This window comes from Carcharodon carcharias, chromosome 23 (genome assembly GCF_017639515.1).
Source record: "Carcharodon carcharias isolate sCarCar2 chromosome 23, sCarCar2.pri, whole genome shotgun sequence".
Taxonomy (NCBI): domain Eukaryota; kingdom Metazoa; phylum Chordata; class Chondrichthyes; order Lamniformes; family Lamnidae; genus Carcharodon; species Carcharodon carcharias.
Genome location: NC_054489.1, coordinates 28,332,029 through 28,346,640, shown reverse-complemented (window position 1 = coordinate 28,346,640; position 14,612 = coordinate 28,332,029). Strand labels below are relative to the sequence as shown.

At 41.8% G+C, this 14,612-nt stretch overlaps 1 protein-coding gene across 3 annotated transcripts in view; it reads left to right on the top strand.

The window, feature by feature from the left end:
* smarcd2 (SWI/SNF related, matrix associated, actin dependent regulator of chromatin, subfamily d, member 2) overlaps positions 1-14,612 on the top strand; it is a 56,812-nt gene that overhangs the window by 23,108 nt on the left and 19,092 nt on the right. For 2 of the 3 annotated variants that reach the window (XM_041217544.1, XM_041217542.1), the window contains exons 8-10: positions 990-1,151; positions 3,811-3,908; positions 4,907-5,042. In XM_041217544.1, the coding sequence (XP_041073478.1) occupies positions 990-1,151; positions 3,811-3,908; positions 4,907-5,042 (396 nt within the window). The remainder of the gene's footprint in view (positions 1-989; positions 1,152-3,810; positions 3,909-4,906; positions 5,043-14,612) is intronic. The other variant, XM_041217543.1, reaches the window with a different exon arrangement.

Sequence of the window (14,612 nt, the reverse complement as noted above, 5' to 3'; positions counted from 1 at the left end):
TTTTCCTTCCCTTAATGACATTAGTGAACCAGTTGAAAATTCATGACAATCCAGCAATTTCATGGCCACTTTATAGTTATGCCAGCTTGTTATTTCCTGATTATTAAAACTCAGTTCAAATTCTCAATGTGGTAGAGTTTGAGCTCATATGCTCTCGATTACTAACCCAGTAATATAACCAATACAGTACCATACCCAATTTAACAGAAAAAATGTGACTTACAATGGCTAATAGACTGGTGAACTGAAACCAAGATACAAAGCTTCCCTTTATCAAGAGAGTTTATTGACTTGTTCAATCTCACAGTTCTCCTCTTCCACCCAGTGTCCCAGCTATCCCCTATTTATATGTGCTCAAAGAAAACTAATGGTTATCACCTGTTCCTCCTAATCTTAACAATGATATTAGCAAACCCTAACAATGTAATTAACAAGCCATTAACAGCAAGTACCTGCACTGGTATTGATTGGAAAATATCTTAAAGTTCTGTAATTTGTAATAAGCTAGAAATAGCCAATGTTCATAACAAGTAAAGGGTTCACTCCAAGTGTGTAAGAGACTGCAGAGCAGAGTGCCATTTCTACAGAATTGGCTCTCAAAACCAGGAAACATAGGTGGAGCACTAACTTAGTCACTTTAGTTTGGGGGATGAGAAAAATACTGTTGGGTTACAAAGCTACAGGATAATTAATGAAATCCAATCGCATCGCTGACTATGAGAACAACATTCCAGCCATTTATGCAGTGAACAGAACCATTAGATCATGTTACGCTTGTAGTTCACCCACCTCAGCTGTTGTAGTGTAGTATTCTGTTTGCTGGCAAGGGGATCTCATTGTTCTGGGTTTGCAGTGACAGCCTTGTCTACGTGGTGGCAGTTTTATTTCATGTGATTTCCCTGCTACAACAGACAGGAAGTATGAATGATAAAACTGTATGAGTTAAATGTGCAGCCTGTGATCACAAGTAAGCTGGTCTCCCGCTTTAGCCCCCACAGTATAAACTGGATGCCAGGTTGGCCCGTTTGCTGGGTGTCCACACTCAGACCCGCGCTAATATCATGCAGGCACTGTGGTTGTACATAAAAAGGAACAAACTGCAGGACAGCCATGAAAAGGAATACATCAACTGCAATCGCTACTTCAAGCAGGTAAGAAACACTCCATCCCAATGGAGAGCCAGAGTTCTTAATTGCAATATATAGGCAAAAGTATAACCCACGATGGCTGAACAGTGAGTTCCTCATCTCAGTATTCAGGAGAGAGCTGCTGAGAGCACAGGAGAACTTCCCCAGGAGGGAAATAAAATGAAAAATTGCTGTTTCAAATCTTCAAGATAACTCCGGTGATGTGGACAGAAGCTTGGAAGGACTTTGCCCACCTTCGGGGAGCAGTCAATGCATAGCGTAAAGCAACCTGAAATGTGAAGGAGAAACAAAAGCAAAAGCAGTCAGAAGTTCACAATATTCCATGGCATTAACCCAATCATTTGTTTTTCACAAGTTACTGTTACAATAACAGAATGCATCTGTCCCTGTGTATATATGCTAAAGTCCAATCCTTCTCCAGAATCTGTCTAAAGAAAATGTGCCTAACCTGTTACATTAAGGCCACCTGAAGGAAATATTTTCAGGGCTATGGAGAAAGTGGCAGTGGAGTGGGTCCAATTTCATAGATCGTTCAAAGAGCCAGCACAGGCACAGTGGGCTGAATGGCCTCCTCCCATCTTGTATGTTTCTATGAAGCTCTGAGCTCTAACACTCTGGCCCTCAAAGTTAAGGTGATCAGACCTATTCTGCTTTGTGAGCCTGATGGATAAATCCTCAATCAGAACATCAAGATCTGTTAGCATCAGCATCTTGAGATGTAAGCAAACTGATGAATTTAACTGCTATATGCATCCCTTCTGCCAACCCCAACGCATCCCTCCATAGACACACACAGTTCCGTGTAGTCCACAACGCCAAATGCTTGGACATTCCTGCAGGTATAATGGCATGAAGATAAAGGCACCACTACATAATAAAGTACCTTAGAAATGTTTTTGTCAATGAGGCTGCATTTCCCTCTTATTTTCCTCGTACTCCTTTCACACTCAGAGAGTTCTCAGAGTCTTACATCAACTGTAGCCAGAGTGCATACAACTTAATCTAGGCCTCTTCTAGTGCCATGAATGAACCAGGCTGACATAACCCCTCTACTGAGTCTCCGTGTGTTATTACCTGCACAATAGCTGAAATTAGGAACTTGGTCTAAATGTCTGATTGTCCATTCTATTCCATGTGTTGATATTCTTGTGCAAATCCAACTAATACTTAATTCAGTGGATGTTTTATGCGGCATTAGGTTATTTTGAAAACCACATTTTATACATAATTGGATCTGTCCATATGAAACCTAACCGCTTAAACACAATGGGGACTCCATTTGAACCCTTCATTACAGAATCCCTACTCAGTAATAAATACCAATACCTCAGTAGCTTAGTTGTCAGTAAAGCTGAGATCTGCCTTAAGAGGCATGTGCAGGGCTGAATTTTACAGATCACCTGCAGATGGAAAACAGGTGGATGAGCCATAACTTTGGGTGAAGTGCCATTGGCAACATGCCAGCTGCTGGTCCAATCATCCAGCCATGATCTTACAGGATTTATTGGGTGGCAGGAGATGCCTATGCCCAACATGTCACCCAGCAGACAGGATACAGGTCAGTTAAAGGGTGGAGGGGTACCACCTTCCCAGGCCCCCTGTGCCAACCAGAGGCCCCGCCCCAGTTTTTCCTTTCCATATCCATCTTTACTGCCCACCCCCTCAGCCCTGTCTAACATGTCCCCACCACTACCACCCACCAACCCCCCGTCCCCTATATAGGAGCCTGTCAGCCTGGCCCCAGCAAGGTCCAGGATGTACCTGAATATCCAAGCCCATCGTTTGGCCCGACTGTCTGCCCCTCCTCCACGGCTATGTTTGCGCCCGGGTGTCCCTGGAGAGAGAGAGCACACAGTGTCCACCGGTCCTTCCATGACTGGTGGAAGCTGCAGGGGCTGGAGTGCATCACCAGCCCCGGAGACAACATTTTGATTTGATTTGTAAAGTTTCCTTTAAAATTTTGTCTTTTTGTTACAATGCCGCTTTAATGGACCATCAATTAGTTAATTAGCTTATTTTTTTTTGTTTTAAAAGAGTATAAAGAGAGTTAGGGCTGCCGTCTCATTGGTCTAGGAGTATGATTCTTGCTGAGGGAACTTCATTGATGGAAGTATGCAACAGATCCCGGAGGAGCCCTTATCTTAAAATGTTGTTTTTGTTACAGTACCCTTTAAGGGGCTGTTAGTTAATTAGTTAAATTGTGTTAATTGATAGGCTGTAAAGAGAGTTAGCTGGAACACTGGTTTACTAGTTAGGAGGCAAGTTTGTGTAATGCTGCATCCTGTGAATAAACCTGCTACCAAAGGGGAAAATATTCCGAGTCCATCGCTGATGGACTCCTCCTTGGCCAACCTGCAGTACCAGCAGTGGCTACGCCCCTGCTTGGTGTTGGGGAGTGTGTGCAGACCAGCTGGTCTCCAATTGGCCGGTGGCTCTATGAGGGGGGATGTCCTCTTGTAGATGGACAGAAGTCCCGCCTCATGCTAATTAAAGGGCCATCGCCCAAAGAATTACAGCCCGGCGAGCCAGCTAAGCAGAAGCGAGCTGACCCCTAACATTTACGCTGAACTGCGGGGAGCCCGCCCCCAGCATATAACCCAGCTCGCAGTTATAGTTTTCCTTTGCTTTGTCTCCTCTGTTAACAGTGAGTCTGTTTTCTTAGATCTTTAACTGCATGCGAATGAAATTCTCTGAAATTCCAATAAAGTTGGCTGGCCTCCTGCAGCATCCAGATCCCATCATTATCAATCACATGATTAGGTAAGAGAAGGGGTGTTGGTCCCGACTCGCAGAGTAAGGGTCAGGCCGAATATTTGTTTCATCAATTATGTAATTAGTTGAAAATTTAGATCAATGCTGGACAATATTTTAAAGGTCACATAGCACTTGACAGCTTTGTTTTAACTTTATTCTCATTGAACCACTGGCTACTTGATCATTAGCCTGATATGAATATGCACTTTTTCAGTATTAAGGAAAGCTAGTTGCTAGCAGCAAATCAGAGCTGCCACACATAAGGATCAATGGCACTTGCAAAGATGAAAAGAAAACAGTGAAGGGTCACAGATGGAGGGATTTAATTTTTCAAAGGGTCCATAAAAGATTGATAGTCATGCCAAACAGTCAAAGAAGGATGGGAGAATATAACTGAATGGCCCAGGGTACTGAGAGGTTGGGATAAATGTGCTAAAGCATCAGTGACGGGAATTACTGGCGAGTTTTTCAGGTTGCTGAAACTGAAAAGTAGTTCTCACCCAACTAACTGTGCCTTGATATGTACAATTCTCCTTAAAAATGATACAGCTCCTCCAATGAATTGTGCAGAATCACATCAAACAACTGATTTGGTTACATACCCATGGTAGTATGTACTGCAATGGGATGACAAGTAGAAATTCAATAATGAGCTTCCTATGGTATGACAAACTGAAAAAGCATTCATTTATAGCCTGTACTAATGTCTGTGTGTTGTAATATAGAGTTGTATGTAATTATGTGCAGTAAGAGTCTGTTAGCAACTAGGTACAGTAATAAAATCTCCATTTAATAATTAGGTACAGTAATATAGAAGCTGGATATTATACAGTTCTATCTTAGAGATGGTACAGTAAAGAGTAGGTATTAGCATCTGGGTTTATATAATCTATGTGACAAGATGCAGTAATATGGAAGCTGTGTTAGTGACTGAGTACAATAATACAAAACCAGTATTAGTGAGCAAATATGGTAATGAAGCTCTCATTGTTGGTTGACTACAGTGTCGATCCTAATGATCAGAAGAAAACTGCTTGTTATGACATTGATGTAGAGGTTGATGATCCTTTGAAGAATCAAATGAACAACTTCCTGCTTTCAACAACCAACCAGCAGGAAATCGCAGTGCTGGATATTAAGGTAAGCAATTAAAAAGTTCAAGAATATGAATTCCTTTTTTAATGTTTGTTTATCGAAGCTATGTAAGTGATTTTGGCCTGGGTACTATAGCCACTAAAGAGTCTCCGAGGTGACTAAGATGGGGTCTTGATGTAATACCAATTTAGACCATATTTAGCACAAGACATGATCTTGGTAAAGGGGCCTATGTGCATTAGGAACAGCTGCTCGGTGGATTGTTAATGATCTGGTTGACAAGCATCCACTATGCCTGTATGGCACTTTGAAGCGAGCGCTAATGCCTCCTAACAGCAAATAGATAAACAGTTGTTTCTGAGGGTTTCAAGCGCTGATTATAGCCTTGCTTAACTTTCACTGCTCACCTGTTGTGGAGGTTCAAAGAGGACTTTTGAGACACATTGGGAGACATTCTGCAACAAGTTTGCCAAGACTTCATCAACAATCTATCAGCATTTAGTCTGGAAAATCTCTGAGGACTTACCCTAAAGAAAGTGAGTGCTGTGCTACTTCATCTTACCTATAGGAGTAACTGGGAGAAAGGGAGTGTTTGGTCATGGGCATCTTATTGGGATCCCCTATAGCTTGGAAGAGAAATTTGAGAAGGGCATGAGGATAGACAGGGACATACCAGCTTCTGCAGAAGAGGGGGTTAGAAGAGTTACCTGCATTCCTTCTCCCACTCACCCTGCCCACTTTGTGGTACATGACATCTGTCCTCTTCTGGACCATCTCCATTATGACCTCCAGTGTGACGTCTGGGAATCTGTGAATCCTCTCCCTCTGTCCCTGAGCCAACCTGAAAGGTGCTGCTGTGTGTCAGCCAGTGCTCTCCACACCTTCAGCAGCAGTGGGTGCATGGAGCTGATTGATATCTGATTTAGCACTTCCAGGCAAGCTCAAATCATAGTAATCATCAATTAGCCCTAAAGTTGCAAGCTAGACCCAAACTTTCAAACGGGCATGTCTTATTAGGGCAGCATCCAGTTAGAGCTTGTTTTCATCTCTTCATCAAAATAACCCTGAGTTCAGAAGTCACATCTACTCAGTGGCTGAAACCTATTCTTGTGAAAAAGCTCAATCAGTGCCTGACTTTCACTGGATTCCAGACCCTTAATCTACAAGTTGGGAGACAGAGTGGAGCGATCACAATGACAAAATGAAACATTTTTGCCTAATGCTCAGCTTGGTTGATGTTACTTCATTCTGTCATGGTACACAAGAAGGGTACAAACTGACTATACCCACTGAAACATTCTCCCATTTTAACCTGATACCCTGGTGCAATTGGTCAGCTTGTCTAAAGACAGGTGACTAAGGAAGAGTTAAGCGATTCAGTCGATTTAAACGTATTCTGCGTGACTTGCCTCCCTAAACTTCTTTACGCCTCTCCTTTAAGACGCATCCTTAAAATGTACCTCTTTGCCCAAGTTTTGGTTGCCTGTCCACGTCTCCTTATGTAGCTCGGTGTCAAATTGCGCTTGACTTTCCTGTGAAGTACTTTGGAATGTTTTGCTATGATAAAGACACTAAGTAAATGCAAGTTGATATTTTACTATTACAAAAACATGTTAGCTAAGCTTAACAAATACTGTAAAATGTATGCTGTGTTATTGCTACTATTTCCTGGTTCCACCACTCTTTGATTATTTGGTTATAACCGAGAAAAAGACTTGCATTTGTATCGCGCTTTTCATACCTACCGGACGTCTCAAAGCGCTTTGCAGCCAATTAAGCACTCTATGAAGTGTATTCACTGTTGTAATGTAAGAAGTGTGATGGCCAATTATTGCATTGCAAACCTCCACAAACAGCAATGTTCTAATGACCAGATAATATATTTTTCTTGATAGAGTGAGAATGATGTCATAGAAGAGCACTTGGAAATTCAAGGCAATCAGGCAGAGTCAACATGGGTTTGTGAAGGGGAAATCATGTTTAACCAATTTATTGAAGTTCTTTGATGAAGTAACATATGCTGTGGATAAAGGGGAACCGGTGGATGTACTGTACTTAGATTTCCAGAAGGTATTTGATAAGGTGCCGCATCAAAGGTTATTGCGGAAAATAAAAGCTCATGATATAGGGAGTAACATATTGGCATGGATAAAAGATTGGCTAGCTAACAGGAAACAGAGAGTATATATAAATGGGTCTTTTTCTGGTTGGCAAGGTGTAATGAGTGGAGTGCCACAGGGATCAATGCTGAGGCCTCAACTTTTTATAATTTATATAAATGACTTTGATGAAGGGACCGAAGGTATAGTTTCTAACTTTGCTGATGACACAAAGATAGGTAGGAAAGTAATTTGTGAAGAGGACGTAAAGAGTCTATAAAGGGATATAGGTAGGTTAAGCAAGAGTGAGCAAAGATCTGGCAAAATGTGAAATTGTCCATTTCGGTAGGAAAAGTAAAAACAGAAGCATGTTATCTAAACGGTGAGAAATTGCAGAGCTCTTGAGATGCGGAGGGATCTGAGTGTCCTAGTGCGTGAATCACAAAAGGCTAGTTTGCAGGTGCAGCAAGTAATTAGGAAAGCTAATACAATCTTATCATTTATTGCAAGGAGAATTGAATACAAAAGTAGGGAGGTTATGCTTCACTGATGCAGGGTATTAGTGAGACCATATCTGGAGAACTGTGTACAGTATTGGTCTCCTTATTTAAGGAAAGATATAAATGCTTTCGAAGCAGTTCAGAGAAGGTTTACTAGACTAATACCTGAAGTGGGCAGGTTGTCTTATGAGGAAAGATTGGATGGGCTAGGCTTGTATCCACTGGAGTTTGGAATAGTAAGAGGTAACTTGATTGAGGCAAATAGGATCCTATGGGGTCTGGACGGCGATAGGATCTTTCCTCTTGTGGAAGAATCTCGAACAAGGGGTCACTGTTTAAAAATAAGGGGTTGCCCATTTAAGACAGAGATGAGGAGAAAGGTTTTCTCTGAGGGTCATGAGTCTTTGAAACTCTCTTCTTCAAAAGGCGGTATAAGCAGAGCCTTTGAATATTTTTAAGGTAGAGGTAGATAGATTCTTGATAAGCAAGGGGGGTGAAAGGTTATTGGGGGTAGGCAGGAATGTGGAGTTGAGATTACAATCAGATCAGCGATGATCTTATTGAATGGTGTAGCAAGCTCAAGGGGCCGAGTGGCCTATTCCTCCTAATTTGTCTGTTGGCCAGGACACTGCAGATGTCTTCCTTGCTCTTCTTCAAAATAATACCATGGGATCTTTTACACCCACCGAGCAGACAGATGGGATCTCGGTTTAACATCTCATTGAAAGGATGGTATCTTCAACAGTGTGGCCTTCCCTCAGTCCTGGCACTGGAGTGTTAGCCTTGATTTTTGTGCTCAGGTCCCGGAGTGGGGGTGAGTGTGCTGCCAACTGAGCCACAGCTAAATAGGAAATAGGAATAGGGCATGCGATATAAGCAGTAGTTGGAATAACCAGTAAAGTTATCTCTGTTTGTTACCAGGGCGTGCTATGAATTTGACTGAGATATCAAAGAAAGTTGAAACATTCCAGGACCGACACCCATGGGGATAATCTGAAATATGGAAGCCAAAAAATGTCTCAATAGCAAAAAGTAAACCCCAGAACATCCCAGTGGTAGTAGTAGTGGAGCTTTATTGCCTTGTGATTTTATTTCTTGCAGGATAATGTTGTATTAGGGTTGGTATTCTCTCCTGTGGTTTGATGGCCAACATTAGTAAAACTAACCAAACAATCCCATTAAACCTCTTTCACTGTGCACTGCATAATAAATAACCATTGTTTCTCAATGAGTGGTTTAGAGATTACAAACTCAGTGATCACTTCCACATGTCATACCAAGGCACTGTGACACCCTTCCTCACACACACTAATTGGTCGATATTAAGTGCAGCATAAAACTAGATTACACAAGAGATCAAAATAGAAAAATAGAGGAATTAAACTTCGTATAATCTAAGGAATCTGCAAGGCGATGTTGCCTCAGAACACCACACAGATTAAATTCTTTCAAATGCAGTGAAAAAACATCTCCCAGTAGTCAGATATTCGAGCTGTAATTGCAGCCAATAACATTATTTTGTAATAAAACATTAATATTTATATTATCTCGTAGATTATTGCCTGGCAGTTATGTACAATAATATCATATTGATGGAATGAATGCCGCAAGCCCTTGTGGTTGAAAGAGTTTCCAGTAAAATCTTAAAATCTTAAGCCACGTCAGCTTCTGGTAACTAGGGATCAGTGCGCTGTTATTGTACAGTTATAGTAGATAATAGATTATGATAAGTCGTGCTGATTAGCTCAGCATATTGTACACTCCTTTTAGGGACATGAATTACTCAAAGACCTTTGTATTACTTGTTTGGATAACCAACTTATTTTCAACTATTTTGCACTGTATAACATTGCATTTGAAAACTTTCCATTATCTGCGATTCTTCTGGGCTGGCTGCTCTTGAGAGAGGCTGCTGTCCTTACTAAGACGAAAGCCGCTTGATTGGCTGCGGCCAATAAAATTCAGGGGGAAGTCCCACCACTTGCCCGCGCATGCCGGCGACACACATTTCCTCCTGAAGTTGGGACCGCCACACAAATAGTAAAATTCTGGCCCACATTGAAAGTAATTGAAAATTATTTTATAAAATAACTGTACAGAACCATTTAGTAGTTACATCTTATATGGTAATCACTTTTGGCGTCAGCTAAAATAAATTATATTCACAAGCTTTTAAAGCATGCCTTTTTGTGTTCTTGTGCCCAGAAGAACCTGCTTAATTTTAAAAGGCTCCATGAAGGCCCATAAATGGGTGCAATTAGAGTGGCGATTACTTCGGTCTGACGGGTCGGGGGTGGTGTGGTGGTGCGATGTCAGGGATCAGTTTCTAGCACAATGTTTAGTAAACTAGTGCAAAAAACTGCTGCAACTTAATTTGCGCTGGACATTTTTTGCTTGAAATTCAGCAATCTTCACCACTGATCTAGTTGAATTTTGGGTGCATTGAGCTGAAAGGCACAGCACAATATAGCGGAGCAGGCCCTGAAAGGTCATCTAAGGGATAAATAGGCAGAAATATTGTGGAGATCAGATATGCTGGAGGAATTTTTTACAGACAGAGATGAACAAATTCCAGATCCAGTCAAAAAGATCTGTAAATGCATGTTTAGGTCAGTAAAACACATGCTGTGAAAAGGTTCAAAGGTTTTAAATGCCACTATGATATCTGTAACCAATGAGATGTATTGTACCGCAGAATCTCCAAGGAATATATACTCTTTGAATTTGTGTATCTAACATCAGTTGGGCAGAAATGTTTGAGTGAATTTAACAGGATAAGGTTGTAGCTTCTCTAAGTAGTTCATTGAACAGCTGTCGGCATAGACTTTGAACCACTAGGTCATGCCTCACAAATTTACTGGAATTCTTTAAGAAAGTAACCATGTTTATGCATAAAGAATGTCTAGTGTGTAGAATTCCCTTGGATTTTCAAAATCCTTTTAATAGGGGTTCTGCATCTTAATCTTTTGAAGGTAAGGTTTTGCTCTTTTGAGAACCAATGGTAATAGATAAACAAGTGATCAACCCCCTTTGAAGGGGCACTTTCATGTTATTTTAACAAAACAAAAAAACCACAAAGGAACCTTATCAAATTAAAATATCATTCCAAGTATCGATTAGGCACTGCAGCCTCTGCAGTGCCCACGGGTCACGGGTACTTCAATCACACCAGTGGACATGCGTGCTCCCTCTCCCGGGACACCTGGGCATGGATCTAACCACAGAAGAGAGGCAGCGGGTCGGCTTGAACAACTCCTTCAATTGCCCACTCCCTGGACCTTTTTATGACCTCCTTAGCTAAGCCCAGGACCAGACTAATGAGGAGGTCCTCTGATTTGCCCATCCCCCACCACATTGGATGGCCGAAGCTCAGAAGCTTAGAAATAAAAAGCAGAAGGTGGTGACTGTCTGGAGCTAGTAACATTTCCCAGAAACGTTGTGGGTCCTCTATTCAGAATTTATAGATTATATTGAGCAATTTTTACATATAATACACATATAATATGCAATGGCACAAATAATGTATAGTACAGGGGAGATTGCAGCCACTAAAAGTGAGCTGGGCATGTTAATTAGGTGGATTAAGCAATTGCAGATTAAATTTAATGTGGATGTGTGGTTGGACGAGAACAAGTATTCAATAAATGGTTGTCCATTGTCAAAGGTGAAAAGCAAAAGGTTTTAGCTCTGAGACCACGCACCGTGAATATTTCATTAATGTTATCCGGTTGTTACCAAGGTTAGCCTTGTATTGAGATGCATCATGTGGAACCAGACTTAGTTATTATAACCTTTTGCATATCAGGAAAGAAATACATTTATAATATTATGCTAATTTTGAGCACCCTACCTTTAATTGGATATTGATGTGCTATTGAAAGTTTACAGTAACATAATGGAGATTATGAAGGAAGGCCAGCAGAATTAAACTAATTTTCATGGAGATAGTTAAGTGGGAAATTGATCTAGTTTAGTTAATCTCTATGATCTGCATAATTGACACTCGGAATGATATTCTAATTTGATAAGGTTCCTTTGTAGTTTTTTTTGTTAAAATAACATAAAAATGCCCCTTCAAAGGGGGTTGATCACTTGTTTATTTATTACCTTTGGTTCTCAAAAGTGCAAAACCTTACCTTCAAAAGATTAAGATGCAGAGCCCTTATTAAAAGGATTTTGAAAATCCAAGTGAATTCTACACACTAGACATTCTTTTTCCATAAACATGGTTACTTTCTTAAAGAATTCCAGTAAATTTGTGAGGCATGACCTATAGAGTAATTGAGATAGATGATGAGAACCAGTATTACAATTAAATGGAAAGAATTAAGAACAAAAACAGAATTACCTGGAAAAACTCAGCAGGTCTGGCAGCATTGGCGGAGAAGGAAAGAGTGTTAACGTTTCGAGTCCTCATGACCCTTCAACAGAACTGAGTGAATATTAGGAGAGGGGTGAAATATAAGCTGGTTTAAGGTGGGGGGAGATAAGTGGGGTGTGGGGGGGTAGGGTGTGGTTGTAGGGACAAGCAAGCAGTGATAGGAGCAGATAATCAAAAGATGTCACAGACAAAGAACAAAGAAGGTGGTGATATTATCTAAACGAATGTGCTAATTAAAAATGGATGGCAAGGCACTCAAGGTACAGCTCTAGCGGGGGAAAGGCTAACAGGGCATAAAAGATATAGATTTAAAAATAATGGAAATAGGTGGGAAAAGTAAAATCTATATAAATTATTGGAAAAAACAAAAGGAAGGGGAAGAAACGGAAAGGGGGTGGGGATGGAGGAGGGAGTTCAGGATCTAAAGTTGTTGAATTCAATATTCAGCCCGGAAGGCTGTAAAGTGCCTAGTCGGAAGAAAGAATTAAGAGTTGGATTGCAACAGGTTCTTGCACTTAACTTCTGGAGTGCTACAGGCAGAACTAAATCAGCCTCTGGCTGATCTTTGCCTGCTTTGGCCTTATCAATATAAGCTTCCTAGTCTCAGAGTGCTTTGAGAGGAAACCTAGAGTGTCAACTTCCTAGTCCCTTCTGATTGGCTCACTGGAAACATGCACAAATCTTCCATGTTCTCTTGTTGTTACACTGAGTGAGTCAGCAATATTTTTTTCAGAAAGATTTTAAAGAATCTTTGTTGAATAATTGAATTTCTAAACAGAGTGCGGGTTGCCTTCTAATTTGGTGGAATAATGGAGAAGGAAAGAGTGTACATAGACAATGCCCGTAGGACTTTGTATTACCTAAATCAGCTATCCCTGGTGGCCCTTTTGTTGTGAGTGGCATTACTCAATTAGTCCTGAATTCTAGTTTTGTTCCAGTGGATTCACTGAGAACTGGACTGTAAGTGCCCAAAAGGCGTGGCATTGTGAAACTATAGTACTCCAGCCTGACTATTACCGACATCACATTCTTGTACTCCTGTTGATTTATCGCTAGCCATTTCAATGACTTTGATCTTTTTTCCCGCTGCCTAATAAATTATCAAGTCAGTATTTATACGAAAATTAATATGAACATTGGTATGTAAGGGTATCTATGTGATGATGGAAGAGCTGAGCTCAGTTTATTTTTCTTGTTCGGTTGAGGAGATCTGGCTTGTTTTCATGTCGAGGGATTATAGAAGCCATGAGCTCACAGAATCACACTGGGCCTTATTACCTCAGACCATGCTGAGCCTGCTTTGCGAGGCACAGTAATCTCTATAATAGAAACAGCAAATGATGGAATTACACAGAAGATCCATCAGTATCAACAAATGAAAGGATGGGCTGCCAGTTCTAATGCAGACGGTACAGAGCCTCCGGAACCTTGTGCTTTTTTGTATAAATAAATTATACTTCAAGGAACCGCTCTTCACATTGATGGTCACAATATAATTTCTTTTAAAAAGCGTATTTTGCTAAAAGACAATCTTCCCTATAGAGATCCCTGTGCCATCTGAATTCAGTGCCTCCTAGCAGCTGAGACCAATACACGGCGGAATTTAATTGAGCCTGCTGGAGCAGGTGACATGATGGTCAGGCCTTGCAAGAGGCCACGTGTCAGTCTGCTGCCGCCGCTGGGAGAACCTACCCCGATTAAGTCAGTGGCGAGGCAGCTGGTGTATGCAGCTTGCCCGCTCACAGCAGGGAGGTAATCCGGCTCATTCATGAGCCACTTGAGGCTATTTATTCATGAAGCCGCCTCAATTTAGTGGTGCCTGGGCAATTTAATGCAACTCCCACGGGTCTCCCGTGCTTGCTGAAACCCGCCTGGAGGAAGCTGGTGGTCTTTTAAGCAGCCTGGCTGAGCTGCAGGGAGTGTGGGGCTGACCTTCATTACAGTTGTCTCCGTTGAAGAGCTTGTATCCAGACAGAAAAAGATCAAGGTGTAAAAGGCTGATCTGAGGTGCTGAGGGATGGGGGGATTTTGGGGGTGGGGGGGGTTGCAGTGGAGTGGCAGGAAGCTCTCCTTTGAGAAGCAGAGGACCAGGCTCTTAGAGTGGCTAAGCTCATTAGAGGATTAGAGGGCCACTTGTTGAAGTGGCAGCGCACAACCAGGTCAGTCTGTCACCAATTTGGAGGGATTTAACAATGGGTGTCATACACCCAGTCATGTTGAGCCCACTGGTACGTGAAGAAGTACACAATGAGGCTCAAGACAATGCTGTAGAGGCATCGCAAACGGACCCCAGCAGCAGCCACAGGAGGCAGCACAAGGCCAGGCAGCAGGGGAGAGGAGGACCAAGGCGTCAGGCAAGCATTTGGGTCTATTGCACTCAGATGATCTACCTACAAATGGCAGAGCAGCAGTATTTTCAGGAGATAGTAGAGTCATAGAGGTCCTTCGGCCCATCGAGTCTGCGCCAGTCAAACAAGTACTTAACTATCCAACTCCCATTTTCCAGCACTAGGCCCATTACCTTGTATGCCAAGCAATCGCAAGCGCACATCCAAATACGTCTTAAATGTTATGAGGGCTTCTGCCTCGAGCACCCTTTCAGGCAGCGGGTTCCAGACTCTCGCCACCCTCTGGG